The 25,600-nt window shown below is 59.5% G+C and overlaps 1 protein-coding gene across 1 annotated transcript in view; it reads left to right on the top strand.

The window, feature by feature from the left end:
• Cacna1a (calcium voltage-gated channel subunit alpha1 A) overlaps positions 1 to 25,600 on the top strand; it is a gene marked incomplete at its 5' end in the record, with an annotated part of 153,626 nt that overhangs the window by 27,523 nt on the left and 100,503 nt on the right. Inside the window, 3 exons of the mRNA XM_048795338.1 lie at positions 17,039 to 17,130; positions 20,359 to 20,511; positions 23,231 to 23,539. Coding sequence (XP_048651295.1) covers positions 17,039 to 17,130; positions 20,359 to 20,511; positions 23,231 to 23,539 — 554 coding nt within the window. The remainder of the gene's footprint in view (positions 1 to 17,038; positions 17,131 to 20,358; positions 20,512 to 23,230; positions 23,540 to 25,600) is intronic.

The following is a 25,600-nucleotide window of genomic DNA, read 5'->3' as shown; positions in this document are numbered from 1 at the left end:
GCACGTCCCTGAGTGTGCGCGTGTGTGCGCACGTCCCTGAGTGTGCGCGTGTGTGCTCATGTCCCTGAGTGTGCGCGCGTGTGTGCATATCCCTGAGTGTGCGCGTGCGAGCCTGGGCGGGGCACTGCGTGGCTATTCGCACACTTGGTCCTCTGCCAATCTGTTTTACTGGTGGTGAGACTGAGGCCCAGAGAGGTTGTGCCTCACGGCCACACAGCGGTGAGCAGAGGGTCCTGGGGTCACCATAGGAGCCCCTCTGTCCTTCTGGGGTGGCCAGTCTCAGTGTGGCGAGTGTGGTCACCAACAGCCCACACCAGGCAGCCAATGCCTTTCTGCTGATGGAATCAGTGACTTGGCCTCAGGTTCCCTTCCTGCCTGTCCAGGGCCCATGTCCCCCACTCATCCCTTGGATGTGGGCTCAGACGAAGCAGAGTCCCAGGAGCCGAGACCCCAGGACCAGGGAGGCGGGTCCAGGCCCGACACTCTGTGTATAGATCGGTGCCTCTCGGCGCCTCGTCTGCAGAACAGGGTTGGGGGCCCCCACGGCGTCAGGCGGCCATGGCATTGAACTGGGTTTATCATGTCACAGTTTTGTTATGTTCTGGGCATAGGACGAGCCCTCGATCCAATCAACCTTCACAGTCATGCGTGATCTGGTGACAGCTTTGTCAACAGCTGGCCTCATGTACCATGGTCCCAGAGAGTATAATGGAACTGGAAAGTTCTTGTTGCTTAGTGACCTCGTAGTGTAGCCCGTTTCCCCGTGTGTGTGTGTGTGTGTGTGTGTGTGTGGCTGGAGGGGTGAATGCCGTGTAAACGTCCCCTGCACTGTCATGGGAGCACAGCTCACACCGTCACGTGGGACCTGTAATACTGATAACAGGTGGCCGTCTTCCTGCTTTTGTTACTGTACGGCTAGTCAGCTGTCCGTCACTGTAACAACATACCTCAGGTAGTCGACTTAAAAAGAGGAAAGGTTTCTTTGACTCCATTTGGAGGCTTCAGCCCAGGGCTGGGCACACCCTGGCTTCCAGGCCTGTGGGGAGCCCAGTGGACCGCAACCTCCCACTCACAGCCAAGAAGCAGAGAGGAAGGGACCAGGGTCCCACAGTCCCCTTCAAGGCACATCCTCAGTGACCTGAGACCCACCTTGGCCCTGCCTCTTAAAGGTTCTGCCACCTCCCACAGGCACCAGGCTGGGGACCGTGTCCTGGGGACCGTGTCTCAGCACATGCATCTTTGGGGGACATTTTAGATCCAAACTACAGCTCACTACTGTGCTCTGCGGTTGTTATTTTTAGTGTCCTCCTAACGCTTAGAAAGAACCCATTCACTGGCAGCAGCCAGCCGCGTCCAGCCAGCTGCAGCCTCCAACCGCTGCGTCCGTGGGCCGTGTCCAGAGGCCACACCGCAGCTGACCCAGCTGCCTGGGCTCGTGCATGGAGGCCGCCGTGAGGTGCTCCTCGGGAGGAGTCGGTTGTGGCTGGTCATTTAGTACATGCAGGTGGCCGTTCTGGGTGGTGGGACCTTCCTGGGGACCCCTGTGATCGGGTAGCGGGGGCCTGGACGGAGCAACAGGAGCAGCTTGGAGACGCAGTGAAGTGTGTAAAGGAGTCTGCGGGCTGGAGACGGCGGGTGGGTTGTTGGGTGGGCACCCGCTGTGACCCTGAGCGCTGGTGTGAGTCATGCACCTGAGATCTCACGACCCCCAGTCCTTGGCTGATAACAGGTGACCAGGCCTAGCTGAGTGGCCAGGACTCCTGGGTCCCTCCTTGCTCCTGTGTCCCCCGTCTCTGCTAAGATTCTGGCCTGGGGAATCCTTCCCTTTCCCCCACCCCTGGGGCAAGGGGCTTCCTCCCCAGATGATTGTTTAGGTCAAAGGAAAGACATGAAGGAGAGGCTTGCAGACTCACCTTGAAGCTGCCGTGTGTTGAAGAAATGATCTTCTCTAGTCAAGAGAGAAAAGGGCATGGAAGCATGTATGATTATTATGTGTCAATCATAGTCTTTTAAAAAGAAAAAGGAAATGATTGCCAAGGCAAGTTCCAGGTCAGCTTGGGCAACCTAGTGGGACTCTGTCTCAAAATAAAAGAAAAAGGGCTGGGGCACAGCTCAGCGGTGGAGGACCTTTCATCCCTAGCACACACACACACACACACACACACACACAAAAGCTGTATTAGTTAATGCCAGATGCTATAACAAGTTAAAAAAAAAATCCAGAAGCTCTAGTGAAAAATCAGCTCCTAGAGTGTGATCAGCCCCCAGGGCCTGGTGGAGGTAGCGGCGGGGATCACGCACTTGGCTCTGCCCTGCATGGTCCATCAGAGGTCCAGGTTGACAGGGATGTCACCCTGTGTGCACCAGGGATCCAGTCACTCCCACCCGCCCTCCCACTCCCTAGGCACCAGACACTTGGCCTTTGAGGTCCACAGGGTCTGCTCTGCAAGGTCAACCAACCATGCATCAAAAACATCTATTTAGCCGGGCGTGGTGGTGCACTCCTGTAATCCCAGCAGCTTGGGAGGCTGAGGCAGGAGGATTGTGAGTTCACAGCCAGCCTCAGCAACAGCGAGGCGCTGAGCAACACAGTGAGACCCTGTCTCAAAAAAAAAAAAAAATACAAATAGGGTCAAGTGCTCCTGAGTTCAATCCCCAGTAAATTAATTTTTTTAAATTAATTTTTTAAAAATTGCGCCTGTACTAAACACGTACAGGCTGTTTTCTTGTCCTTATTCCCTGAACAATGCAGTGTGACAACTGCTTCCATTGAATCGAGTCTTCCAAGTCATCCTAGAAATGATTCCGAGTGTCCAGGAGGGCCATGTGGGTCTGTGGAGCACGGTGCCATGTACACCAGGGACGTGAGCGCCCTCCAGTGCTCACACAGACGGCATCTGAAGTGCAAATATGCACTAACCCACGTGACGTGACAGCCCTGCTTGGTGGCACTGCACTTCCACTGGCCACATTATTGGTGAGGAAATGGAAGCCAATAGGTCGCATCTAGGAGGTGGCGGGTCAGAATCCAAGCCCAGGCAGGGCGGTGGCAGACCCCAGTTGCAGTGGCCACACTGTTGCCCTCGGGGCTGGACCCTTCTCTGTGGCCGTGGCGTCCTGTGCACTGTGGGATGTCCAGCACATCCCTGGCCACAACCCACCTGACTGCAGGGCCTGAAGATCAGCACCCCGGCGGTGCCAGCCGTCCCCCTGGGAGGCAAGGAGGCGGACTGCTCAGTGCTGTCCAGCGCCACGGCGCATGCGCAGGTCCGGCTGACGCGCGGTCAACACCCTTTCCCCAAACGCAGATTTTATACAAGGAGTGAGGTCTCAGCTCAGGCGGGATCTGGGTGGCCTCCATCGGGGTCCATCCAGCTGGTGACCTGCCAGTCCTCGGGGCTCTTCCAGGGGGAGCGGTGACCAGCACAGGGCAAGGCAGGGGGTGCAGGGAGCGCCCCCAGGAACCGAGCTTTAAGTAGCCCTGAAAACCCACAGTCCGGAATGGGAAGTGCAGCGGGCAGCAGCTGGTGTCTCATGGGTGGGAGGGGGTTGCACGCTCCTGCACACTCACTCTCACACTCGTGCTCTTGCACACTCACATGCACACTCTTCCACCCACGCTCACACATTTTCTTACACAATCACCACCTTACACACTCACAAGAATACTCACACTCTTACACACTTGCACACACACTCTTGCACCCATACTCACTCTCTCACACTCAGTCTTTCGCACTCTTACATGCACACTCACATACGTGCACACACACATGCACACACACGCGCACACGTGCCTGCTCAGGTCTGCACACGGGCCACTGGGATTTTTTTTTTTACTTGTTATAGCATCTGGCATTAACTAATACCTGGTGTGGCCACCATCTTTCCGGGCGACCCCAGGGTGAAGGAGGAGCTCTTGGTTTTCTCTCCAGCAGGGGTTGGCCTTGCTGGCTTCCCTGGGTCCCGAGTTTTCAGCTTCCTGACTCTGGGGCAGGTCCAAGTTTTACGGAGGAGAACGCGGAGCCGTCCAGGGCTGCCCGGATGGATGTGGAGCAGCTGGCTCCGCGGGCGGGTGCTCGCCCTGGTCCCGCTGCACGGCCTTGGTGGGATCCTCTCCCTGCCTCCTCTCTCCCCTCTCTCCCATCCTCGTGTGTGGGCTCACAGGGTCGGGCTCTGGGGAAGAAGGAGGAGGAGGAGGAGGAGGAGGAGGAGGAGGAGGAGGAGGGCGCCGGGTGGTTCTCAAGAGGGGACGGAGCCGCTGTGCTTGCTGCTTGGTGGGAGCAGGATGGAGCTGGGCTTGGGTCATCGCTGGGGCCTCAGGTTGGTGCAAACCCGAGGCATGGTTGTGCTCTTAGGGGGGTTTGAGTGACCGGCCTTGACAAGATTTGGGGGACTCGGTTTTGCTCCTGCGCCCCGCCCCTCCTCCCCTCCCCACTGTGGGGCCAGGCTTCCGCCGACTCATGGCTCTGAGGGAGGAGGAGGAGGGGGAGGTCGGAATTGCTGCCTGACCATCTTCCTTCTTGGGTGACTCAGCCGTGACTCACAGTCTAATGGATGGAGGGGGGAGGCCTGTCATCCTGAGGCACCTGCCCAAGCCCCGTAGCTCCAGGCGCTGGACGAGCCACACCCCAGAAACCAGGGCACCCACCTCAGGCCCCGGCCCGCTCCCCCCTGAGCCCTGTGGACCCCAGGTCCCCCCTGGGCCTGCAGAGCCAGAACGAGCCGGTCCAGGCCTGGGCAGCAGCTTCACGGGGTTGGTCTGAGGTCAGCGCTAGAAGCCAGGGCCAAGCCCTCCTGGGACGGCAGGAGGATCATGGGAATGTAGCATCGCTTCCTGAGCCGGCCTCTGGCTGTGATCCCAGGCTCAAACCCGGCCTCCGTCCCTCGGGGCCTGAAATTTGTCAGAGCCGATTCCAGGGGCAGCTTCTGTGCATTTTGTTTGCCCAGCAAATGAGAACAGTTCTCAGGATCACTCCTTCCTGGGCTCCTGCTGGGCATCAGGCCCCGTGTGCACAGCACCCACCCTGAACAGCCCCGTTCATGCCCCACACTGCCCTGGGAGGCCTTGGAGGCCCGGGGCCCAGCACACACCGTTAGGAAATAACTGGGCAGATGGAAACCCAGCCCCTTCCCGCTCAGAACCAGCGCTCCGTCTGCCCCAGCTCTGCCTCTCCTTCCTCTCAAGAGAAAAACCAAAGCTGGTGGTTCATTCAGCACATTGTCATTGGTCCCTTCCAGGAGCCTGGCTCTATTCCAGGCACTGGGGATCCGTCAGTGAACAAAAGAGACCACCGATGGCCTCTTCGAGCTGATATCTTAGTCACACGACTGTATTAGTTCCTTCCTGTGTGTTAGGTCAGCTAAGTTCCTGTCATGTGTATTAGACGTGCTTGCTGCTGTAACAAAGAATCCCCAACATGCACCGTGGCTCAGACACAATAGAAATTTAATTCTTGTGCATATAAGACCCAAAATGGGTGTTGTTCTTTTATTCATCGGCTACATCATAATTGTACCTATTTGTGGGGTTCAATGCATGTAAAATGCATGTAATATGTAATGATCAAAGCAAGATAATTAGCATTTCCATCTGCTTCAATCATTATTATTTCTTTGTGTTGGGAAGTTTCAAACTCCTCTTTTATAGTGCTTCATAAAGTGTGTGATAAATTGTTACAAACTATAGTCACCCTCCTTATTCTTTCTAAGTATGGGATTTTGGGTCCCCATTATCCAGCCATCCTCAATCCCCCTCACCGGCCTCCTTCCCAGCCTCTGTGACCACTAGTCTACTCTATACTTCTATGAAATCAATATTTTTAGCTTCCTCCTAGGGGTAAGATCACAGGGCATGTGTCCCTCTATATCTGGCTTATTTCACTCAACAGCATGATCTCCAGTTACATCCATGCAAATGACAGGATCTTATTACTTTTTTATAGCTGAATAGTATTCCATTTTGTACGTAGACTACATTTCAAAGAAGTGTTCTAGGATAGTGGACAGCTCTCTGCTCCTGAGATGGAGCCCAGGATCCTTCATCATTATGGCTCTGTATTGTCAACCCGTGGTCCCCAAGGTCTCCAGGCTCCTCCGTATTAAAATACAGAAGGGAAAAGAGTTTGAAGAAAACACTTGGGTAATGTTTCTGGCCGACCTGGGGGTCACCCACAGGACTTCTGCCACAGCTGGCCAGTCACATGGACATGCCCATCAGCAAAGCCAGGAAGCCATTGAGAAGAGTGCCCAGGAAGGAGAGGGGGCAGCAGCCTCTGCCAAGGGTCCTCCCTGAGAATCCGGCCCCACATCTTGGTCCTTCCCATCTCCCTGAAAGCCCCACCCTAGGGCCACTTAAGGAACACCCCAACGTCCACCCATGTCCTCTCTCTGACCTCCTGCCCTCAGAGACTGCTCTGGCCTTAATGACAGAGTGACAGTGGCCAAGGACCCCTGCCTCTTGGAGTGGGGACACCAGGAATCAGCTCCTGCCTCTCCTGAGACGTTGGTCTCCAACACTGGGTGGCTTAGGGGTCTTCAGAGGCAGCCGTCAGAGACCATCCCGCCTCCCACCCTCCCACCCAGGCTGTGGTAAGGAGCTTAAGAGGGGCAGCAGGTGAAGGAGATGGGGAGGCCGAGCCCCCTGCAGGGAAGCCGTTGGGAGCCCTGCTTTCCAGGAACCCAGGGAAGGCAGGCGGGACTGCAGTCAGCCTCCCTCCCGCTCTCCAACTTGTCCCAGCCCCTCCCCTGGGCCAACCCACCAGAATCCAGAGCAGAGCATTCTGGGAGTTGTAGTCCAGGGCCCACCTCACAGGGCCCAGAGCAGTGTGGGGAGAGGAGCCCGCCCACACCGCGGTGACTGCTGAGTGCCCGGTTATGTAACCCACTTTAACTCAACGGCAGGGCCGCAGGGTACCTGTCTGGGTCCATTTTCTGTTGTTATAACTAAAAGCTGGAGGCTGGGAACTTTGTAAAGAAAAGAGGTTTATGTAGTTCACACACTGAGAGGTTCAAGGGCCTGGCACCAGCATCCTCGGGCTCTGGTGAGGGCCCCTGGGGCTGTGTCCCCTGGAAGATGGCATCATGGTGGGCCAGCCTGTCTGAGGAGAGAGGAAACCAACAGCGAGGCCAGGCTTACTCCCTCATAACAACCCCCCAAAGAACTGCCTTAGCCCTCCAGGGGCGGTGCCCCCCAGGCTCCGCCTCTTATAAGCCCTGCCAGCACCTCTGCCATCATCCTGGGGACCAAGCTCCCCACCCTTGAACCTCGGGGACCTGCCACAACCCAACCTCAGCCCCTGTGAACAGGGCTTCAGAGGGGTGGTGGCGCCTGGAACCCAAGCTCTGGCCACCTCTGGACACCACGGCAGAGGCCAGAACTGTGCAGGGGAACGGGGTGGGGCTCCCTGCTTCCGGCATGGCGCCCCCCCCCTCGGCCCCCCGCAGTGTCCCCTTCTCCAGCCGCTGCTCCATTAACTCCACCCCGTCTCTTCGGGCTCTTGCAAAACTTTCCTTAGGAAGTCGGGGGGCGTTCGCCGTCTCCTCTCCTGAACTTGCTGGGGATCACGTCTCCTTCTCTCTCCTGCCCTGAGTCAGAGCCACCTCCCACCACATCTGCAAGCCCGGCAAGGGTCTCGGAGCACAGTCACCTTTCACGTCCAGCGGGTTCCGTGTCCGTGGATCCCACCGAACAGGGATCAGACTATTAGAAAAAGAAGGAACAGGAGCAGACGCTCTGTTCCCATCATTATCCTCTAAAATCATAGCATAACCACAGCCAAGTCACCAAGGGGTGGCTTACAGTTCACAGGAGGATGGCCCAAGTTCTATGCCGATTCGGCACCATTTTATTAGGGACTTGAGCGTGGGGGTGGGGGTTGTGGTGTCCACAGAGATCCAGGAACCGACCTCCCTGCAGATGCTGAAGGGTGACTATACTTGGAATCGAATGAGACGTTGGATCAGAGTCCAGCTGAGCTGCACACTAGCTGTGTGAGCTGGGGGAAGGGACTCAACCTCTCTGTTGTGGAAAGTAGAGCGAATGATTGGACCTGCCATAGGATTAGTTATCGTGGAGACTGGATAAGACTACCACACCACCATCCCCACAGCCAGCGCGCGATAAATGCCAGCTCCTTTCTATTTGATTTTTAAAACTATATCAGAGTATGACGTCTGCATGGAAAAGCGCCCTTATCTACGGCACGGCCTGGACAATTTGAAAACTGAACGCACTCATGTAACCTGTGCCCAAAGCAAAGAGTGGAACATCCTCAGCTCCCAGGAGCCCTGTGTGCCCTGGCAGTCACTAGCAATGCCACCAACGCCAGACAGCACACACGGGGCTTCCTAGTTCTTGAACTTTGAGCACAAGAGCCGGGCGGCTTCTTTCCACTGATGTGTGTGAGATTTGTCCGTCACCCAGCAGCTGTCCGTCATCCAGGCTCTTGCGGTGTGCCCCTCGCCACCTGTGCACGTGTTTCACTAACCACAGGCCATTGGTGCCTTCCCCAGTCGGGGGTGAAGGAAGGCTGCTGTGGACGCCCAGATCTAACCTGAGGTGACATCTCCACAGTCCCTGGGGATCTTCCCAAGAGTGACGTGCCTGGGTGAGGCTCTGCCTAGCTCCCGCAGAAACTGCCACCGACCTCCCCCAAGCAGCTGGGCTGTTTAAACTCCCAAACAATCACTGTGGGAACTTAAATTCATTTTCTCTTTATTTTTTTTTTGTGGGGGTGGGGCGCTGTAGGTACCGGGGATTGAACCCAGGGGCCCTCGACCACTGAGCCCCCTCCCAGCCCTATTTTGTATTTTATTTAGAGACAGGTCTCCCTGCTGTTACTGAGCACCTGGCTGTGGCTGAGGCTGGCTTTGAGCTTGTGGTCCTCCTGCCTCAGCCTCCCGCGCCCCTGGGATGACAGGCGAGAGCCACCCCTCCCGCTAACTTTGTTTTTGCTGTTGTTCTGTCTGATTCGTTTTCATTTTTATTTATTTTATTGTGCGGTGCTGGGGGTGCTGCCCCGACCCTGAGGATAAGCTCCACCCGCCCTGTTTGGGTGCTTGAGGGACCTCACCAGGGTGCAGAGCGCGTGGATTCCACCAGGTGGAGGTGACCCACCGGGGCGGTGACACTCCCATCTCCTTGAACACGCATCAGTTCTAGGCTGGAACCTTCCTTCTGTTGAAGCCTCCCGCTGGGCCTCCCGCTGGGCCTCCCGCTCAGCCTCCGGCTCGGCCTCCCGCTGGGCCTCGGGAACTCAGCTGCAGACACCACGGTCCCTTCCTCGCGGTGCTTCACTCCATCGGGGTCCCTCTTGGGGTTTCAGTCTCAGGCCACTCTGACACTGAGGCCCCGCAGCTGCCCAGGTCCCTCCCTCCTCCTCTCAGCCCCGCCCCGCCCCGCCCCCAGGGTTTCTTTTCCATTGCCTCTGGGCGGGGTCATGGGCAGGCAGGGTCGTGGGGGACAGCCTGGCAGCCAGCCCCTGGGGCTGCCTCTCCCCTCAGGAAGCCCTGGGCCTGGAGAGCGCCAGAGTCACTGAGGCCCAGTCCTCTGCTCTAAACCACAAATACCCGGAGGGCTGCTCGGTGCAGAGGGCTAGAGAGCTTCAGGGGACCTCGAGGAGGTGGCACCAGGGCGCACAGCAGCCAGGCAGGGACGACTCTGACCCAGGGCTCTCAAGGCACAAACTCCTAAGGCAAAAATCCAGGACCTGGGGCCATGAAAACTCAGGTGTTCTGCTCAGACAAGGCCAGGGGGCCGGGTCCTGGTTGTCCCGTTGCCTGTGTGTCTTTGGAGAAGTCACTCAGCCTCTCTGGGCCTCGGTATTTTCATCAATGAAAATGGAGAGAGTAGACCCCCTGTATGAGGGCGTCCCAGGTTTGAGTGGCTCCATATTTGACCAAAGACACAAGGCGAGGAGAGTGACGGGGACCTAGAGCAGGACTCGGCCCAGCCCCTCGGCCTGCAGTCCCCTCTCCAGAGCTCGCGCACGTCGCTTCCGTGTCGGGCAGCACAAGCCAACAGGGTCCTCTCCAGAGAGTCCTCTCCGTGGCGCAGGTGGAGACCCGGCGAGGGGACGTGTACCACAGGATCACAGCACAGGACAGCAGGGCGGGGAGGGGCCACACCTGAGCCACCTGTGAGGGGCCAGCTCCGTGCCCAGGGAGCCGGGAACAGCACCTGCTCGTGCTGGGGGTGAGTGTGCATGTGAGTGTGGGGGTTGGAGTGCGTGTAAATGCATGTGAGTGTGTCTTTGTGTGTATGAGAGTGTGTGTGTGTCAGTGTGTGTGAATTTGTGCAGGTGTGTGTAGGTGAATGTGTGTGTGCATGTGTATCTGAGTATGAGTGGTTGTGTGTGCATGCGACTGTGTCTGTGGGGGGGTCTAAGCGTGTGTGAGTGTGAGTGGTTGTGTTTGTGTGTGAGTGTGTCTGTGTGGTGGTCTAAGTGTGTCTGAGTGGCTTGTGTCTGGGTGTGTGTGTGCACAAGAGTGTCCGTGTGTCAGCGAGTGCCTGTGAGTGTGTCTGGGTGTGAGGGGGTGTGAGTGTGAGTGGCTGTGCCTGTGGTGTCCCCACCCTCCCTGTCCAGCGGTGGCCCCAGGACGGTGGGGAGGTGGGACTGGGCCCAGGGCCGCTGGGTCCCCGCCGCTGGCAGGAGCCATCAGCCCTGGGGGGTTCTCGGGGTCCATGGGGTCTGGCTCCAGGACGGTGCTGGAGTCCCCCACGTGAGACGTTTGTGCCCGGAGGTGGCCCATCTCCTGGGGACTCGTCCCTAGGTGACCAGTTACATTGGGACGCAGTCGCCCGCTGGGTAAAGTGCTGCTATTTGCATGAGCTGGGGGTCCGGGTTCTCACAGCAGAGCCCCAGGCCCCTTGGCGCAGGCGCAGGCGTCCAGCCTGGGTGGATCCACTGCGGTGGCGGCCGCTGTGCCCAATGCGGTGTCCACCCTGGTGGCCCCCGGGGTGGCAGAGACCCCTGCGGAGCGCGAGGCCACACGCTGTGCCCCACAGATGGCCGGGGGCTTCAGCGGCTCTGGCCGGCGCCCGCTGTCAGGTAAAAATACACGCTCCCAGCAGCACGTGCCTCCGCGGGGACCGCTCCAACGACCAAATTAAACCCGACACGCTCTGCCGCGTGGGGAGGAGGATAAAAATAGGGAAGAGCGTGAGGAGGAGCGGATGCGCCGGGATGAATGAACAGGGGCCGCCACAGACCGAGCAGAGAGCCCGGGACCGGGGACAGAAGGGACCCCACAGGGCGCTCCAGGGTTTAGATCAGGCCATCAGAAGCAATGTGCCCAGGAGGGGACAAAGCCAGGTGCCGTCATCCATTGTCGGTGCTGCTGTAAGGAAGAGCCTGAGAACAGGGAATCCGAGCAACTCCGGAGGCTGGGGAAGGAGGATCTCAAGTTGGAGGTCAGCCTCAGCAACTTAGCAAGACCCTGTCTCGTTAAAGAATGAAAAGGCCGTGGATGTGGCTCAGTGGTAGATACGAATCCTGTGCAGGTCTGAAGGCCAGAGGCCGAGGAGGAGGCTGCGCCCTGCTTCTCCACGGCTCCTTGCCGGGAGCTCGTGGCAGCAGAGGGCGGGAGGGGGCTCCTGTCGACCTCTGCTTCATGGAGGGCTGATCCCGCAGCCGACGAGGGCTCTGCCTTGGTGACAGTGGCCTCCTAAGGGCCCCGCCTCTTACTATTGTTGCAAGATCTTTGGAGGAACACGTAAAGAGGAATTGTGTCACCTCAGGGTGGCAAGAATGCAGACCGTGTGGGAAGCAGTTCTGCCCTGCAGCACCCATCTGGGGAGTGCGTGGCCAGGGTCTCTGAGAGGCAACTGCTTCATGTAACCTGAGGCTCAGGGCCCACAGGGACCCCCGCCCCCCGCTTCCCAGTCATGCTGCCCCCCCCCCTCACCTCCTGTCCCCTCAACTGGTAACCTTGCTCTCACCACGAGATCTCTCAACCCCAGGACCTTTACACGTTACGCTCTCACCCATGTAGCCCATGGTGATTGTTTCTCTATACATATTTAATTGACGTCCTGACTTCCAACCGGCAGAGAAAATCAAGTCCCTTCCCACGCTCAGGCTGGGGGTCGTGGGCTTGGCTGAGGTCCCAGGGAAGGTGAGCGGGTGGTGGAGAAGCCACGGCCATGCTCAGCACCATGCGTGAGCTGAGCGACTGTGGTCAAGTCGCTTAACCCCTCTGGGTCTCGGGGTCCCTGGCAGTGACAGGGAGGGAAGAACACAGAGCTGGCCGAGAACTCGGAGCCTCAAGGGTAAAGCAGCAAGCACACGTCCCTCCAGCGTCCAGCGCTGGTAGAATTTAGCTGCAATAACAAAACTGAAAAGTGATGAAGCCGTTGATGAGTGGGAGGCGAACGTGAACCAAGCTCACCGCCCTCAGCTCCAGACGTTTTGCAGAAACTCCTCCCGTCGGGGAAGGACTGTCATCATTCCGGTTTCACACTCAGAAACGGAAGCACAGAGAGACCAAGTGACTTGCTCAACGGGGACTTGCAACCAGACGTCCTGGTCACTAGGAAGAAAGTTACGAGATGTCTGGAGGGCGACAGCTGGTTGCAGGGTGGTTCTGCAGTGTCCCCGAGGGGTCCTTTCCACCATCCGCTCCTCTGTCCTCACTTTGAGGACTTCCCTGGTGACCTTTACTACACACGGCCCCACGATGGCTGCCTCGCTTCCACAACGTCTCCCCGGGTGTCCTGTGTGGACCCAGAAGCATCTGACCAAGGAACAGGGAGAGGGGCTGCTTCCTGCCACGGGTCTCCTCAAGAGCAGGAAGCCCTTTCCCTGAAGCACTGGGCATGTGCCTGGGTCATGTGACCAGTGCTCCCACTGCAAGGAATCCTGGGAAAAGGCTGTTGGCCTTCTGTCTCCCTGCTGGGAGGTGGGCTGTGCCCACAGGCAGGGTGGGTGGCTACCAAGTGGACACCCTGAGAGTTCGTCCATCCTGTTCTTTTTTTGTGGACCCAGGGATCGAACCCAGAGGGGCTCTACCACGGAGCCCCAGCCCCAGCCCTTCCGTAGGGTCCCGCTGAGGATGGCCTCGAACTTATGATCCTCCTGCCTCAGCCTCCTGCCTCTCTGGGATTACCATCTGCGCCACCACGTCCAGCCCCGTGATTCTTCCCTTTGAACTACCATCCATCCCTCCCAGAATACGGTCCACTAGTTGCCACCATGCTTCCGAACAGTGTTACTTAGTTGTTTGTTCATCCATCCACAAACATTTATTGAGCACCTGCTGTATTCCGGGCACAGGTGTGAACAAAACCGACCAGTGTCCCTGCCCCGGGGCCAAGTGCCGGGACCTGTCCTGTCCCCCGGAGCTCCCTGCAGGGACGGGAGTGTCTGGGTTGGCATTTAGTTTAAATTAACTTCAGTGTGTATTTAACGCTCTGGGTCAGCTCTGAAAGCCGAGTGACCGCCCTGGGCATCTCTGCCTGAAGCACAAATGTGCTGGCTCCCGCCCCCAGCCCCGCCCATCTCCTCGCCTCTGGTCTCCTCTGTGCGGTCATTCGCAGCAGGACACCTGGGACCAGGGGCTGGGCCGATGCACGCTGTCCATCCTCTGCCTCCTTGCTCGCCCTCTCTGTGCTGCCTGAAAACCTCGCCTTCCTCAAAATGCTCTTGAACTTGACCTGGGGGTGTGTCCCGCCAGGCTCCTCCCCCCTCTGCATCCTCTCCGTCCTCCCCCCACCCCTCCCCGGGCCTCGGGTCCGGGTCCACCGCAGCCCTGTCCTCCGCACCTGGTGCCACCCGCCCCTCCCGCCAGGCCATGAAGGTGCTCCAGGGTGGCCTTCAGAAGGCGGAGGAGACAGTGAACCTCCTGGGTGGGTGTTTTTAGCGGGGCTCCAGGGAGGTCTCTCGGGAGGGCGAGGGGCGCAGTGCAGGGCACCAGCAGGTCCACCCGGGCACGGGGGAGGGTTTCGCGTTGGCAGCATCAAGGAGAGGTTAGGTGCCGGGGGCTGGGGGCTTCGGACCCCGCGGAGCCCGGATCTCACCCCGGGCCTGGCGGAGGCCACTGGGAGGTTTGGGCTGGGGGTGGGGGCGGGGAACTGGCTGCTGGGACGCAGCCACCCCTCAGCCCTGTGGCCACCGTAGCCTCCGCCACCCCCTCCGCTATCAGCCGGGCCACCTGCGCCTCCCGCCCCCTGCAGTCCCTGGCGGGAGCCCCGAGGATCCTGTTCACCACGCAGCGTCCCCGCCCGCTGGGGCCTGGACACGTCTATGTTGGAGAAATGGCCGAGCCTGGCTGGGCGCCCTGGTCCCCGGTGACGCACACAGAGGGGCGGACGGGAGGAGCGGGGCAGCGTCCCGGGGCTGTGCACCCACGAGGCCTCCCCTGCGCTCCCCCCCACCACCCAGGCCCAGGCCCAGCCCGGCGCCTGCAGCCCGCCCTGGCTCTCCGAGCGAGCGTCGTCCCTCCTGACTTAGCCTTTTCGCCACTGACCTGTCCCTAGCTGCCCGGCAGTCTTCCCCACGCACACCCCATGTGCGTCCCACTTCGGCTCCAAAAACCTGGCGTGACCACCATCCACAGGACCAGACGTCCCTGCCCTGCACCGTCCAATCCATCCAGTCCCCTCCCGGTGCCTCTCACCCAGGGGACAGGAAGTCACACTGGGTGTGGGGCCTTGGACAAGCTGCGGCAAAGGTCAGCTAAGGAGAAACCCAGGCCGGGACCTGACCCACGCCTAGAATTGCTGGTGCCCTCGGTGGAAGCCGCGCTGGCTCCGGCCACAGTCATTTCCTGCCTCCCGAATCCCTGGGGTCAGGAGAGCTTGCCCGAATCTCCTGCCCTCCTTCTTGCAGGTCCCCTAAGGGCAAGGCTGATTTCAGCTCAGCTTTGTCACGGTGTCCAGCGCATCCACCCTCAGGTTGGGTAGAGGCCCTGGACCCCAGCAGCTGCTCCTCCCCCGTCCCTCCTCTGCCCAGGACCCTCCACGGCTCTGACCTCCGAGCCAAAGCCACAGTCCGCGTGGTGATCCCCGAGGCCCTCACATCTGCCCATCCCCTCCCCACCCTGATAGCCTCCCACCCTCCCCTCGTTCACTTGGCTGCAGCCCCCAGCCCGTGCTGTTCCTCAAATGCACCAGGAGATGTCCTGCCCCAGGACCTTTGCATCACCGTCCCCTCTGCCTGCCGACATTATTGGTGTGGCTCGTCCTTCCTTCCTTCAGATCTGAACTCAAACATCTATTTCCCGTGACTTTCCCTGGGCTGGCCAGTACAGTCGCCAGTGGCCACGGTGGCCTGTGAGGGTTTAAACTGAGATTCTCGGCAGGTGTAGCGTAGGCACTATGTTCCCTGTGAACAGCCGCCTTGTCATTATACAGTATCTCACCTACGCACGTAATGTGGACATGGCCTCAGAGCCACGAGTCACCTAGGGACGGCTTCACTTGTGCAGGGTGGGGTGGTTCCATGTCAGCGCTCACACTTCACACAGGGGACCTGGGCGTGTGGGTCACGGGATCTGGCGGCCAGACTCCTGGACACCGAGAGCACGGCGTGGCACAGGGTAGAGCCGCTGCTTTATTAAAGTCAGTTTCCTGTTCTTACCTCCTCAGTGCAGCTACTAGAAATGTCACGTGTCCCTGGTGACCGTTAGATGTCCACTGGGCAGTGCGAACCTGAACACTTTCCCATGGAGCCCCTTCCCTGCCGGTGGCCAAGCAGTGTCCTCCCGTGGCCCCAGCCCCTGTCACCAGCGTGGCCCTCCCCTCGGCCGGGCAGCTTCCTCTGGGGTGTCCGTCCTCCTGACCACTGTGTGCCCACGGGGTTTGCCGTGGGCCTCCTGCCCACCAGGGATCCCCGTACCCGCATCCGCAGGACCTGGACAGGGCCGGGGTGTGGGTGCCCAGTTCCTGTTTGTGGAATGGATCGAGGAAGACCCCACCATGCACGGGGTCAGGCTGGCACCCCCAACCAACCAAGGACGAAGCCGAGCCGAGCGGAGGGGACCTGTCAGGCAGAACTCAGGAACCCCCACTGACGTCAGGAGGCCGGTGGGGGGAGGTCGGCAGCCATCAGAGCCAACTGGCCGGCGCCCACCCCTCACCACCACTCCCAGCCAGGACGGTCCCCCGCAGGCTCTCTGCTGGCCGTCCTCCCAGACAGGTGTCCACTGCACGGATTCCGCGTCACCTCTGGGAGACTGTCCCCCCTGCTTTCTCCCCAGCCGTCCCTGGGCTCACCGTGGACCTGGAACAGGTCATTTTTCAGCATTTCTGGTTGAACCTGTCCTTCGGCCACCCTGTAGGGCACGGTGGCCTGGCGCCCGGCTCTGTGCAGCGCGGGGCATGTGCTCGGAGGTCCACCTGCTGGGGGGGAGCAGGTGGGTCAGTCTCAGGTGCCCATCTCTGCTCTGGGGGGTGACCCTGAAAAAAGAACCGCAAGGACACCTTGTCTGAGTTTGGGGTGACCCGGGGGGCCCCAAAACTAGGGTGAGGTGCAGCAGTTCAAGGCGGGGGTCATGGGCAGGCTACCTCCCTGGGGGTCAGGGCTGGGGCCTCACCTGCTCCCCCACCCTGGGTGCCCCCATCCCTGCCCTGCCTCTGTGTGGGAGGAAGCTGTGGGGTGTGGACACGGGTGTGACCCGAGCCCCTGGACAGAGCTGAGAAGTCTCCTGAAGAAGACCTCTTCTGTCACAGTGTGCCTTGGCCCTCCCTGTGACATGGATGCATTCTGGAAACGGGCGTGAGAGGGAGCCCGCGTCTCCTCAGCAGCCAGCAGCCCTGCAGAGGTCTCAGGGCCTGGTCTCATTTGTTGGGCAGCTTTGATGGGACCATGTCACCTGAGGCCACAATCCGTATTCACTCCCATTTCTCAGAGTGACTCTTTTTGCCAGGTGTGGTGGCGCACACCTGTGACCCCAGGTATCTGGGAGGCTGAGGCAGGAGGATGGCAAGGTCAAGGCCGGCCTGTGCCCCCCCAACCAACAGAGGGCAGCGTGGAGCCCACGCACCCCTGGCCTCTGCCACCCGAGACCCACCTCCTGTCCCCTTCTGCTTCTCCTGCAGCATCTTGGCCACGGTCGGGACGGAGTTCGACCTGCGGACGCTGAGGGCAGTGCGCGTGCTGCGGCCGCTCAAGCTGGTGTCTGGAATCCCAAGTGCGTGAGTTTCCCACCCCGAGGCCTTGGCCGGGGGCCCCGGAGCCCCTGGTCCCCTGCAGAGCGCCTCAGGAGGCCCCACCCGGGTGATGGCAGTCTCCCCTCTGGGGAGGCTCCCTTGGGGGCCCCAGGAACCTGGCTGCAGGCCTGAGCAAGCTCCTGAGAGCAAGCCCAGAGCCTCCCCCACTTATTGAGCACCTCCTGTCTACCAGGAGCCACTGAGCACTACCCAGCACCTCATTCCATACCCAACTGAGGTTTTTGTGACAGTGTGGCTCCAAGCCTGGGCAGCGGCACTGGTGGCATTTGTTATTTTCTCCTCACAAATTTGACAGGTGAGAAGCCTGAGGTCAGGAAAGTCCAGGGCTCACCTGGGTTCCTAAGGTCGGCAGCAGTGAGCTCAGACGCCCCCTTCTCTGTCCCCTGCCTCCCTGTTCTGCAAGGACACACCTGTCCCTGCTGTGGGGGGCTGCAGCAGGCAGGGCCCAGCGAAGGTCCAGCCACAGAATCTAAAGGCAGGGGCTGGGGCCGTGACTCTGTGGTGGGCATTCACCTGGCACAGGGAAGACCCTGGGTTCCACCCCCAGCACAGGGAAAATGATTAGAAGCCACAAACCCAGCAGCCGCGGCCTCTCCCAAACGCCCATTTGGTGAGAGTAATGATTCTTAAAGCACCTACTAGGAGCCAGGCACGCTCTGCGTGTCTTCCGTATTTTTAAACTGGTTTCTCTCCACGGCAGTCTTGCGGACTACCTGCTCTGTAGGTGTACTGGCTGGTTCTTAGGTTCGTGGCCACGCGGGTTAAAGAGCTGAGACCTCCCAGGTCGTCACAGCAGGTTACCTTGTATAGAAAGAAGGTGTTTCTACTCAGAATCCCGGGAGGTGCCGGGATCGTGTTAAAGCAAGGGCCTCAGCCTGCCAGCACTAACGAGGGTCTCTGCCTAGGCCACCTCTGTGTGACAGGCCCCGTGTGTGCGTTGGCTTTCTGTGACCCTGACAAACGCCCGAGCCAACCAGCTTCTCAAGAGGAGAGACTTATTTCAGCTCTGTTTCGGAGGTTCTGGCCCATGGCTGGTGGCCACACCGCCTTTGAGCCTGTGGCAAACCAGAGCATCCTGGCATGGACGGGGCGGGGCAGGGGCGGGGCATAGGTGTGGCAGGGGCGGGGCAGGGCAGGGATGGGGCAGGGCATGATCAGGGGGCGGAGCCTGGACAGGGCAGGAGCAGGGGCGGGGCAAGCACAGGGGGCGGGGCTGGGGCGGGGCAGGGATGAGGCAGGGCTGTGGCAGAAGCAGGGGGCAGGGCGGGGCAAAGGTGTGGCAGGGCGGGGCAGGCGCGGGGGCGGGGCAGGGTCAGGTCTGGAGCACCCCCTCACCTCCTCCTGAGCTCAGGAGCAGAGGGGAAGAGCAGGGGGCAGGACCCACAGTTCCCCTGAACGGACCCTCCCATGGCCCAGGCACCTCCCACGAGGCGCCACCTCTCAGGTCCCTGGGTTGCCTAGCCCCGGCCCCTGTGCATCCAGCCTTGGGAGGACATGCCAGTCAAACTCCAGCACAGGCGCCACTTTAAGCTCCACTACAGACGGAGCCGCGCGGGCTTGGGGCCCCAGCCTGGCTTGCTCGGGGCCGCTTGGCTAGGGACAGGGACGGCCAGGCTGGTTTCAGGAACAGGCTGAGGCAGGCGTTCAGGTTTCCCTAACTATCAGGGGCTCCTTCCCGCCCAGAGAGCCAGAGGGCGGCGGGACAGGGAGGGGAAGAGGAGCCAAGGACGCCCTCTCCACGGAGTCCACCCCAGCCTGACCCATGGAGAGCTCTGGGTGCGCCAGAGGCCACCTCCATTGTGAGCAGGGACTCGGCCTTCTCCACCTCACTGGCCTGTCATTGAGGATGCGTCGTGGAGAAGCGATGGCATCCCGTGAGGCAAATCCTGGCCACTTAGAGCAATCCCACAAAGAAGGGGCTACGGGGGCCTCTTAGCAGCCAACAGCCCCAGCAGCTGTAGGGCGTGCGCACCAGCAAACGATGGGTCCTAGCCGGGCACCAGCACCACACTGCCCTGTTAGCATGGTGCTTACCTGGTGGCCCTTGGAGTAGGACAGCCCTTTGGGCCAACCTGATCACGTCCCCCTCTTACTGTGGTCCAGAAGCAGCAAAGCCCTGAGCTGTATGCAGGGACCTTAACCACAGACCTGTCTCCCTGCGTCTGTGGGATCTGCGTCCGTGGATTCTACCTCCTGTGGATCAGAAATTCACGGGAAAACCTGCATCTGTGCTAACATACGCACGCTCTCCTCCTTGTCATAGTCCCTAACAATACGGCTTCACAGATAGCGACCTGTCATTTGTGTGACCTTAGGCATGATACGTGATCTGGGGATGGTTTTAAGTCCTACTCGAGGCAGTGCGTAGGTTCTAGGCAAAGACGATGCCATTTTACACAAGCGGGTTGAGCATCTACAGACTTGGGTGTCCCCAGAGGAGTGCCACAAAAGTCCCCGTGGACATCAAGGAGCACGCTCTGGTCGTGGGTTGGACCTCGTTTGGAACCAGAGTCTCATTCTGTCTCCTTCCAGAGAGCCCAAAAGAAAAGGGGTTAACTACTGTTATTGCGAACCTCCCTTGAGTTTCACAACTGGGGAGACTTTTCAAACAGGATGCAAACCTAAGTCGTGTCGATGTCACCTCTTCCTCTCCGGGAAGAATCTGAAGCTGTTATTCATGCACCAGCCAAGGGGGAGGCCACCCTGAGCTCATGGTCAGGATCCGGGCTGACCGGGGCAGAGCTCCCTGCACCCCAGCCTTCACACACCCCTGGCACCCGTGCCCTCTGCCCCCCGGGGACTCCCTGTCCTCTCGCTCACTGCCACTGTTCTCAGCAGAGCATTGGGTTCAGGTCACCTGGGCTGGGGTTGCAATAGCGGCTCTGCCATTCCTGGGCCCTCAGGGGAAGCGCAGCCCCTCTCTGGGCCTTGCTGCCCCCTGTGAAAGCTGGGGGTGACCCTACCCTGCAGCCGCCCCGCGGGTAGCTGCTAGAACTCGAGGAAACGGAGGAGCTTTTGTGCAAAGTTGTGGAGGACAGTTCCCCCTGCCCTAGGGCCAGCCTCCGGGGGTCCCTCACCGTCCTCCTCCACTGTCACCCCACCCCAGCCTCACGTGCCGGGGGCTCCCTCGGGCATCCTGGTGGCGGATCGGGGCGCGGCTCATGTTGGGGCTGTCTGTGTCTCCCCAGGTTTACAAGTCGTCCTGAAGTCGATCATGAAGGCGATGATCCCGCTGCTGCAGATCGGCCTCCTCCTGTTTTTCGCGATCCTTATTTTTGCAATCATAGGGTTAGAATTTTATATGGGAAAATTTCATACCACCTGCTTTGAAGAGGGGACAGGTAGGTCCAAGCCGCGGGACGTGTGTCTGCCAACCTCCTCCCTCGGGAAGGGGCTCCGTCCTTCTCCTGGGGGTGGGAGACGCTCCTTCAGGGACCTGTGCTGCCCCCGGGGACCAGAGGCTTCACGGGAATGACCCAGGCTACGACCCCGGGAGAACGGGGTGGAGAGACAGAGAGGAGGGCAGGTGTCCCAGGCTGCGCTGTCGACGGCTAACCCTGGGGGCAGCTGGACACACTCAGATACCTCAGCCAGGGGACCAGGGGTCCTGTGACCTCAGCCTGTCCTGAAGGCCCCTCCTGCCTGCCTTTGGGTACCACGACTGTCCTGTAGAAGGTTAGTGCAGGACGGAGCCCCCTGCGGTCTCCAGGACGTGGCCCCAGATACCCCAGCGGGGATGCCTGGCCCCCAGCAGGACCCAGCCCCGGTCAGCGTCTGAGTCAGTCCAGGGTTGGGCAGGCAGGGCGGGCAGGGGACCCACCTGGGCCCAAGGACCAGGCTCCTGACTCCGCGAGACATTTCCAGTTCAATCCCGGCCACCAACTCCAGTCGCCGTTTGAATGGAGTCAAATAAGAGGGGACACCCACCTTCCCGTGTCTAGACCCCTGGCTGTGCCCACGTGGCAGCCTGGGGGGGGGGTCACACTGGTCCTTTGAGCCAGGCGAGCTGAGGACCCAGGAGGCAGACAGAACAAGGGGACCCCAAACAGAAAGAAGTCAGGGGCCTGTCACTGGGAGAGGTGGCCATGGAAGAGGACCCGGAACTGGCTGCCTCTCACCTTCCCACCCAGCAGCCCCGGGGGGTCAGCAGAGGGAGCTCCTGAGACCTGTCCCCTCGTCCCCCAGGGGAGGGAAGCGTAGGGGAGGCTCCTGCCGTTTCTCCTCACCCCCCTCCTCTCCTGGGCTTGTGAAGTGGCTCAATCTGGAACGTCAAATTATTTCTTTCCCCAATGAAGAAGGTGTTAATTGAGGCAGATCTATTTCTGCACCTGGCCTCATCACCCAGGTGGAAATAGAGAGGGAGGGAGGGGGAGAAGGGGAGAGGGAGAGGGAGGGGGAGAGAAGGAGGGGAGAGGTGCCAGCCCATCGGCCCTGGGCACCATCAGCCCCAAGCAGAGAAACCTGGGCTTTGTGAACTTTGGTTTTTTCTTTCCACCTGGGATGGGCCAGAGGAGAAGCCTGGGGGTGGCTGGCTCTGAATGCGGTTGTGGGGGGACAGACGCGGGTGTGGGGAGCCTCCATTTAGGTGGGTGACTGAAAAGCTCACAATTAAAAATATCAGCTGTGTGAGTTCAGGGACGGCTATATACAGACACCCGCCGCAGGTTAATTTTAAAATGTATTTATAACCAAGCGCCTCAGACTCTCTGGATGGCGGTGTTTCTAGAAGCAATCCTGGAGAGCTTCGTGTGGCGGGCGGAGGGCCGCGGGGGCCCCCTGAACGCCCGGGGAGGCAGAGGCAGAGCAGAAGGCTCCCTGCTTTCCAAGAGCTTCCAGAATCCTTGGAGGAATGCGACCGTCACTTGGAGGCCCACGTGTGGCTCTGTCTGCACGTCCACTGGAGGCCAGGGGAAAGGGGACATCCCAGGTGACTAGGCTGAAGCACAAGGAACGGGAATGGGCCAGGCGTGGACACTGTGGAGAGGAGGCAGGCTCCCAGAGAGGCCACCTTCCAGCCCAGAGCCCTGGAGTCCAGGTCCCCAGCCCCGCCACGCCCTGGGATCTGGACCCGACCTCCAGCCAGAGGGCTGTTCCCCGGCACACTTCTGTTCCCTGCCGACATTTTCGCAGTCCGCCCCTGCTGTGTGGGGAGAGCTCGGATTCTGTTCTCCACCCATTGGGGTAGGAGCTGCGCATACTGCTGTCCCTCGCCCCCAGAACAGCTCCCCACCCAGACAGGCCAGGAAGAAAACCAGCAAGGATTCGGACAGGAGCCCGGTGGCGATTTCCTCACCGTGGCATGAAGAGCGCTGTAGCCAACGACCACCGCGTGTTCACCAGACCTGACTACGGACCACGAGGCTCCTCCAGCAGGGGTCAGGAGGCTGGGACAAAAGCCAAACAGGTTCCTGACCACGAGGCAACTCAACCAGAAATCAGCACCAGAAAGAAAACTCCAAAAGCATTTAAAGATTAAGAGACGAGGCTCTTATTTGTGGGTGAAATGATATTGCAACTGAGATCTCTAGTTGGCAAAGTACAAAGAAGAGGTGAAAGGAGAGGGACCCAGAGTTGACGAAGGGTGACATTGGTGAGAGGTACATCGGATAATCCTCGTCATGCTCTTCTCTCTCTTTTCATATGTTTAACAAGTTTTGTGAAAAAGAAATGTCTTCATTGTTCATGGATCAAAGAAGAAATGGAAATTGGAAAATAACTCAGCAATAATGATAATGATGACTGACAACATTTCTGAGATGCAGCTAAAGCTGCTCTTTAAGGACAATTTATAGCCTCTAAGTTAATCCTTCTCAAAGTTGGGGAAAGTAACAGCAAAATAACCCCCAGAAGACAAGAAGGTATGAATAATGAAGCTTGGAGGATAATTCAGTGAAGGAGAAAGTAATCAATAGGTCAATCGAGCCATGTCCTGATTAAAGAAAAAAGACTAAGTTCACCCCAATCGCCGTTTCTCCCAACAGCGTTAAACACTCATGGGTTCTGATTTCTCTGTTGTTTCCCTGATCCTTGTCCTGACGCTCCTCCCCTTCCCTTTCACAGATGACATTCAGGGTGAGTCCCCGGCTCCGTGTGGGACAGAGGAACCTGCCCGTACCTGCCCCAACGGGACCAAATGCCAGCCCTACTGGGAAGGGCCCAACAACGGGATCACGCAGTTCGACAACATCCTGTTCGCCGTGCTGACCGTCTTCCAGTGTATCACCATGGAAGGCTGGACTGACCTCCTCTACAATGTAAGTGACACTGGGACAGTGGATGTGGACCACCAGGGTCACAGGGAGGTGGCCCTCTGGGAGCATGGCAGCTCCTGGGGCTGTGATGGGAAAACGGAGTCAGGGGAGGCAGCCTGAGGACCAGCCTCTGAGGAGTCCAGGGTGGAGGCTCACCACAGACCTCTAACCACTAGGTCCCTGGGGCCAGGGAGGTCTGGAGGGAACACAAATGCGACCTCATTTTGCAGCATGCAAGTGTTTAGATGTCGTTTTGGATTTTAAAATCTGTCAAAGTCGTGCAATCCCAAACCTAATGTGGGTGAAAGACAGAGTTGTGTCTTTGAACCCAGGCAAGGTGGCTCTACCCCGGAGGTCACCCAGCCCCCCCCCCCAAGAGGTGGAGGTCACGGCCCGGGGCACACATCTACCAGGGCCCTGTGCACACAGTGTAGCCCACGCTATGGGTCGTCTGGGGTCCTGGGACCTCCTGCCTAGGCCCCCACTCCCTGGGCGTCCGTGGACCCTCCATGGGCTGTTCACGCCCCTCCCATGAGGGCCAAGGGCAGCCGAGGGGCCACTCCTGGGGCAAGCGTGACTCGAGCCTGGACGTGCAGACCTGGACGTGCACACATGGCTGGCCGTGGGGAGACGCAGGAGGCTTCCCGGCCGCGGTCAGGGCCAAGGTGGTCCCCATGCTGCGGTCCAACGCGGAGAGCAGATCCCAGCCCCACCCTGACCTTCGGGCGTTGGGGAGGTAGGTTTGGAAAGCAGAGCATGAGGCATGTTTTATTGAGCAGCTTTTAAATATTCATACCTAGCGTGCGGCCTCTGTGCCTCTCCCCAGCCCTTAAAATGCTGCGGATGAGAGACGTCCTCCCGGCCTGTCCCCGCCGGCCCCCGTGCCCTGCTCCCCCCACACAGCCCCCTCTCTCTGCCACGATTTTTTATTTATGCCAATGCGGCTGTCACTCACCATCCACAGAGGCTTGGCCCGGGACCCCGGGCTCTCGTGCCCCGTGTGAAGTGGCCCGGAACTGCCAAGACCCCGTGTGCGTCCAGTCGTGTCCGACGGCTCCCAGTCCCTGGAGCCAGGTGAACGCTGGGCGGGGGTCGTCTCTGCCGTTGAGGGCAAATGACAGAAGAAGCTCAGCTCTGCCACTTGGTCTTGATGTGCACTTGGCTGAATAGACAAAGGCAGACACAGAGGACAGTGGCATGGCTCCGTCAGCTCTGAGCCCCCTCCCCTCCTCACACCAGAGGGTGGCTCCTGCACCTGCTGTTCTGGTCCGTCATTCTCCCCGCCCCCGTAGCGGAATATTCCGGAGCCTTCCCTCCTGCAGGGCACCTATGGCCCCTTTATTCTTTTTTTTTTTTAATTTTATTTTTAGATGTTGATGAACCTTTGTTTTGTTCATTTATTTATGGTGCTGAGAATCGAACCCAGGGCCTCTCACATGCTAGGCAAGTGCTCTGCCACTGAGCCTCAACCTCAGCCCCTCTTCGTTCTTTTAGACAGCAGCATAGTACTCCATCGTGTGGCTGCCCTGGAAGGAAACATCGGGCCGGCCTCCGCGTGCGGACGGCTGCCATGAGCTACCCTGTGTGCTTTCCGAGCTTTTGCCTATCCGTAGCTGGGGGTCAAAGGTTAAAGTCGTTTATAATTTTTACCTGTTGAGATGCCCCCTCATCCCCAGCACACTAACCCTCCCCTCACCCACCTGTGTGAGAGGGAGGTCCCCAGATCAGTCCTCTGTCCCCAGCTGAAGAAGGTCGGAGCCAAAGACTTAGGGTTAGGAACAAGGCGGCCCCAGCGTGGTTCTCTGTGGAGTATCCTGGGGCCACTTGGCATGTGCGCCTCTGTGGACCCTCCAGGGTCCCCGGGGCCCTGCCCTAACGCCGCGGTTGCAGATGGAGGTGTGGCCCGTGTGGGGCTTGGCCGCTGGGGAGCGAGGCCTGGCTTCCTCCTGCCTGGGGCTGGGCCACCCCTCTGGGCCGGGGCCGGCTTCTGTGGAATGTCTCCCCAGAGGTTGGAGGGAGATTCATGGGAACTGACCTTCGGCTCAGTCACCCATTTAGGGTGCAGCCTGAGAGTGGGCAGAAAGGGGGCCCCAGATGGTTGTGCCTGTCGCGCACTGCCCCGGGACACAGGGACTGGTCACATGTAATCAGACCTCGCCTAGGAGCGAGGGTGGCCCTG

Source organism: Marmota marmota, unplaced genomic scaffold (genome assembly GCF_001458135.2).
Source record: "Marmota marmota marmota unplaced genomic scaffold, marMar, whole genome shotgun sequence".
Classification (NCBI taxonomy): Eukaryota; Metazoa; Chordata; class Mammalia; order Rodentia; family Sciuridae; genus Marmota; species Marmota marmota.
The sequence above is the reverse complement of the archived record's forward strand: the minus strand, read 5'-3'. Positions and strand labels throughout refer to the sequence as shown.